This window comes from Pristis pectinata, chromosome 1 (genome assembly GCF_009764475.1).
Source record: "Pristis pectinata isolate sPriPec2 chromosome 1, sPriPec2.1.pri, whole genome shotgun sequence".
Lineage (NCBI taxonomy): Eukaryota > Metazoa > Chordata > Chondrichthyes > Rhinopristiformes > Pristidae > Pristis > Pristis pectinata.
In genome coordinates, this window is record NC_067405.1 from 97,962,921 (window position 1) to 97,968,920 (window position 6,000).

The 6,000-nt window shown below is 41.5% G+C and overlaps 1 protein-coding gene across 2 annotated transcripts in view; it reads left to right on the plus strand.

Moving 5' to 3' along the window:
• Positions 1-5,463, plus strand: part of LOC127568274 (gephyrin) — a 416,570-nt gene extending 411,107 nt beyond the window's left edge. For both annotated transcript variants that reach the window (XM_052011838.1, XM_052011847.1), the window contains one exon: positions 4,505-5,463. In XM_052011838.1, the coding sequence (XP_051867798.1) occupies positions 4,505-4,638 (134 nt within the window). In that variant the 3' untranslated portion in view covers positions 4,639-5,463. The remainder of the gene's footprint in view (positions 1-4,504) is intronic.
• The last annotated feature ends 537 nt before the right edge of the window (positions 5,464-6,000 follow it).

The following is a 6,000-nucleotide window of genomic DNA, read 5'->3' on the forward strand; positions in this document are numbered from 1 at the left end:
AAACCTTGCTTTCAAGACAGGAGGAGATCAGGACACAAGGAACTATAGGCCAATCAGCCTGCCATAAATTGTCTGAAAAATGCTGGAATCCATTATGACAAAATGATAACTTCTTAGGTGGTCTCTCAGGAGCAAAGATAACCTGCTTCCACTTCACCTCTCTGAACTCTGCAGTGATTAATGAGATCATTGTGGGACCTGTAAGTACTTGCTGCATGTGGGGCAGGGGGTGCTCGGCAAGGCACGTATATGTGAAGTTTGGAAAGTCCTCCATTCCTTCCACTGTTTACTTTGGGTTTCTGTGTGCTCCCAAAGCATGAACCTGAGATTCCCAGTGCCAGATCTTCTAGCAAAGCATAGCATGATTATGCAGAGACAGCTTAATTTTTTTGAATGAGGAAATCATGTGCAACAAATTCATTAGAGTTTTTTGAAGCAGCAACTAGGAGAAGAGATAAAGAGGAGCCAATGGATGTGGTCTGCTTGGTTTGCCACATTAGAGGTTACTGTACCACATAAAGGCTCATTGGGTTATGGGCAACATATTATTATGGATTCAGGATAGGTGAATCAAAGGCAAAAGGTATCGTTAAATGGGTAATTTTCAGGTTGGAAAGCTGCAGCAAGTGTGATCCCTCAGAGATTGCCACAGGGGCCTCAACAATTTACGATCTATATCAATGATTTGCAAAGGGACCCAATGTATTATAGCCAGATTTGCAAAGATAGATGAAGAAGTTGTGAGGAGGACACAATGGGTCCACATTGAGGTACCATAAAAACTTTGATAATCCGCTATCCGACCATTATCACCAGATAATGTTTGTCGTGTTCCCTTCCAGCTCAGAATCAGAATCAGATTTATTATCACTGACATATGTCATGAAATTTGTTGTTTTGCAGCAGAAGTACAGTGCAAGACATAAAGACATAAAAATTACTATAAGTTACAAAAATAAATAAAGAGTGCAAAAGAGGAATAATGCAGTAGTGTTCATGAGTTCATGGACTGTTCAGAAATCTGATGGCGGAGGGAAAGAAGCTGTTCCTGAAACATTGAGTGTGGGTCTTCAGGCTCCTGTACCTCCTCCCTGATGGTAGTAACGTGAAGAGGGCATGTCCTGGGTGGTGAGGGTCTTCAATGATGGATGTTGCCTCCTTGAGGCACCACCTCTTGAAGATGTCCTCGATGTCAGGGAGGGTTGTGCCCGTGATGGAGCTGGCTGAATCTACAACCCTGTGCAGCCTCTTTTGATCCTGCACATTGGAGCGTCCATACCAGGTGGTGATGCAACCAGTCAGAATGCTCTCCATCGTACATCTATAGAAATTTGCAAGAGTATTTGGTGACATACCAAATCTCCTCAAACTCATGATGAAGTAGAGCCGCCGGTATGCCTTCTTCATGATTGCATCAATCTGTTGGGCCCAAGAGAGATCCTCTGAGATGTTGACATCTAGGAACTTGAAGCTGCTCACCCTTTCCACTGCTGACCCCTCGATGAGGACTGATGTGTGCTCTCCCAACTTCCCCTTCCTGAAGTCCACAATCAGTTCTGTCGTCTTGCTTACATTGAGTGCGAGACTGTTGTTGCAACACCACTCAACCAGCTGATCTGTCTCACTCCTGTACACCTTCTCATCACCATCTGAGATTCTGCCAACAACAGTGGTGTCATTGGCAAATTTATAGATGGTGTTTGAGCTGTGCCAAGCCACACAGTCATGAGTGTAGAGAGAGTAGAGCAGTGGGCTAAGCACACATCCTTGAGGTGCGCCTGTGTTGATTGTCAGCGTGGAGGAGATGTTATTACCGATAGGCACTGACTGTGGTCTCCTGATCAGGAAGTCGAGGATCCAGTTGCAGAGGGAGGTACAGAGGCCCAGGTTTTGAAGCTTGTTGATTAGTACTGAGGGGATGATGGTGTTGGTCCCCAAGTCCTGTGCTCCCCACTGACTCACAGGGGTCCCAATTCCCATTCAATTTGTCAGGGCACTGAAGGATTTAGTATAATACCTTAAAAAAATGAATTAAAAATTGTGTTAAGGTGTTACTTAGAATAACATTTAATATTCCAGAAAATCTGGTGGTCTGGCACCATCAAAATTGCATATGTGCCAGATGATTGGAGTTTTACTATATCGAGAAATTAAGTGAGTGGGGGAAAAAGGTAAATGGCTAGCAAGGGGAAACTAAGGTTTTCCACTTGAATAGAAAGAATGGAATAGCATAATATAAAGTAGTGTGAGACAATTAAATGTTGAGTGTCAGAGAGAACTGTGTGTCCTCGTACAAGAAATACAAATATGCAGTTACAGCAAGCAATTGGGAATGAAAATGGAAACTTGGTACTTCATGCAAGGTGGGTGGAATACAAGAGTAAGAAGTCTTGCTGCAACTATGCAAGGCTTTGATCAGACCACAGCCAGAGAGCTGTGCACAGTTTTGGTCTCATTTCAGGAATGATATACTTGCTTGAGGGGCAATGCATTCAAGATTAACTCGATTGTTGAGGAAAGCTTGGGCAGAATGGGCCCTTTCTCTCAGGAGGATGGAAGAATAGAAGGTAATCTCACTGAAGTAGAAATTATTCTGAGGGACCTTGACAGAGTATGTGCTGTGAGCATATCTCCCCCTATGTTGCAGTTTAGATCTAGAGAGTGAGGCACTTCTTCTCTTGGGGGGCTGTTAGTCTTTAGAATTCTGTAGGCCAGAGGATTACGGAGGCCAAATCATTGCGTTAATTCAGGTGTGAGATAGATTTTCTTAATCGGGAATCAAGGGATAAGGGGACCAGGTGGAAAAATGGAGCAAAGACCAAAGATCAAATCAGCCATCTTAAGGCATAGCAGGCTCAGGGAGCCCTTTGGCCTCCTCATGCTTCTGTTTCTAATATTGTTCTGAAGGCATTATCCACATGTGCTGAGGCACTGGGCAATAGTGGGCAGCAGGCAGGGCAGGAGGCAGTTTATCCCAAATAGCAGATTTCCAGGGGCAACTTCACACCGGAGATCTGCTGTAGAGAAATACAATGACAACATCACTGGGGCATCTCACAGAAAAGAGCTAATACCTATCCAGTGTGAAATGATTGGTGAATTAGATGTGAATGCCTGTGCTCGATGTCAAGGATGATGGAAGAGTCTGCCGTAGCTTGGCTCAGTTTATATGCAAGCATTGGAACCCATTCATTGCAGCTTGGAAGTGGTGGCCAACTCTGTCTGCACATTTACTGCCATACCAGCTCAGCTGCTGCCCTCAGAGCTTTGTCTTAGTGTCAAGGAGCTTTCAGAATGTCTCCATAGTCCAGTCATCCATCCTTCGATGGATTACTAGAATTGCCGAGGCATCACCTTGGGAGAGGAGTAGTAATTCCATGATGCAAATACACTGTCCAGTCTCGAGGAGACAGCATTCATTTTCCAGTATCTGCCACTTTCCTTGTTAGTGCCTGTCAGCCAGCCTATCCTGCTCTCCATGTTGAGATGGTGCAGACCACAACCAATGATTTAGACCCAAAGCTGGTCAATGGTGACTTGAAGGCCATCTGTAGTTTCCTCCATTTTCCTCCATCTTAAGTCAGTATCCATTCATCAGCCATGCCGTAACCATTAGGGAGCTCTGTCCAGGAGCATCAGGGCAAAAGGAGACACACAGAGGAAACACATTAAAGCAGGGCACAGGAGTGATTAGGCAACTCTTGTAATGAATAAGGCTTCTGTATTGGGTGCCAAAGTGCAACAGGATGCTCCTTACTGATTGTGCACCATTCTGCAGATGCTGCAAGTCATACAATTATATTATAATGAGTTGTGCACTCTCAATCTCCAATTGTTGTGTTGTCGTAGGCAGCAAATCATGTACATCGACTTCTGGTAGCCTGGCAACAGCCCAGATAGAGGGTCCAAGGAGAGGGGAGAAGTCCTGCTCTTGGGATGGACTTAGAGATCAGAAACAGCACAGCTGGACAGTAGAAAGGGGAACTAGAAGGGAGCAGTGGTAAAACACACAAGTGAAAAATTCCAGTGGACAAATTGGTTGAAAGAAAACTGTTTCCATGTTTACCACAACAATCTGATTGTTATACTTCATTATTCTTCTTTTGCACTATTTATTTATTTTTGCAACTTATAGTAATCTTTATGTCTTGCACTGTACTGCTGCCACAAAACAACAAATTTCATGACATATGTCAGTGATAATAAACCTGACTCTGATACTATTAAACATTATGGAAGCTCACAAAACTAAACGATTACACAGTACTCCAATCGATAAGTGAGTGGAATTAAAGAAATAGCAGGGCTTTGCAAATTTACAGTTTAATTAACATGCTGCTTAAATTTCTTTTTCATTGCCAATGAAGATGAAAGGCCATTAACCTGAAACATTAATTCAGATGCTGCCTCAAGTATATCCATTATTTTCTGTTCTGGTTCAGCTTTGTGCAATCTGCAGTGTTTTGCTTTTGGATATTTAAATTTTTGGTTTCCTTTTCTGCAGGGAATCAGATGAGTAGTCGTCTGATGAGTATGCGAAGTGCCAATGGACTGTTGATGCTACCTCCAAAGACAGAGCAGTACGTGGAGCTCCATAAGGGTGAAGTGGTAGATGTCATGGTGATTGGAAGACTATGATATCACCACAAGAGGAGGGTTGGTGCATGACTACATATCATTGACTGTATCCTGTAATGGAATGGCACCGTTAGTTTTTAATGATTTGGATAAAATTGACCAATGTTGTTGATATCTTGAAGTAATTTCAAAAAGGAATCAGATAAAGTAAATGAAACAGGAGAGAGAGAGAGAAAAGAAATCCATTGAATCCATTCTGTATCATACCCAGGGCAAAGTTTCTCTTTCATTACAGTTGCTTTGTGTGTTTAATGCCAGGTCTAATAGCAGTAGCTTTTGATAGACAGCGGTAGGTGCCTGCTAAACTTGTGTTTTCTCATCTTCAGATACAGATACTTATGCTACTAGCAAGGCTGTCTGCTTACTTTATACCAGCTTAGATAAACACAGCTATTATCCTTATTAGTACGCAACATAATTGCTTCACAAAGAGCTTTGCTTGTTCTTTATCTTGTATCTTGTGTTCATGTGCTCAGTGCCAAAAGCAGAGTGGCTGGAGTGGACTGGACTGGTATATTACCCTTCCAGTGCCATTGACAGGGAAATTTCCCAGAAGCCACCTGTCTCAGCTGACCACCTAGTTGGACAGGAATTGGAAATCTTTCATTTGAACAAAGAAATTGCTTCCTTAAGTGCTGACAGCCTTTTTACCAATTTAAAAAAAAGTGTACAGTAATACAAAGATTGATATTGTACAGATAATAGTGTACCAGCAAATCATGTGGTAATTCCTAGCAATGAAAGACATTTAACAACACTGTACCATAACATTTTCTGTAATGATATTAAATATTAATAAAAATCCTTGATCATTGTTAAAATTTATCTGAGAAGATACTCAATGTTTTTAAAAGAAACATTTCTTGCTGTGTCTGTGCCGTAGTTACATTGTCACGGTGCAATTTGGAAAATAGCTTTGAAATTTTACACTCAATAAATCTGTTGTTTTTTATTGTGCATTGCTATTAAGGAACACCTTCTCCAGTGCCAAAAGGGGCTAGAGGCACTAGGACCACTGAAATGTCTACAGTTTCATGATTGTGCTCTTTTTATCGTGAACCAAATACCATTTCACTTCAGTGATTAGGTTAGCAATGTTGGAACTGACCACATTTTTTATAAGAACATATACCAGAAAAAGGGAATGATTTTTTTTTAATTTCATAGTTTTCTCTATTGTCTGTTGCTTGCCTAAATCAACAATAATCTACAAATCTGGTTAATTTTTGTCTACTATCAATTTTGAATTATTAGTTTATTACTGTCACATGTACTGAAGTACAGTGAAAAACTTGTCTTGCATTGAAGTAGTTCAAGTTAAAACAATAACAAAATGCCGAATGAAGTGTTACAGTTACAGAG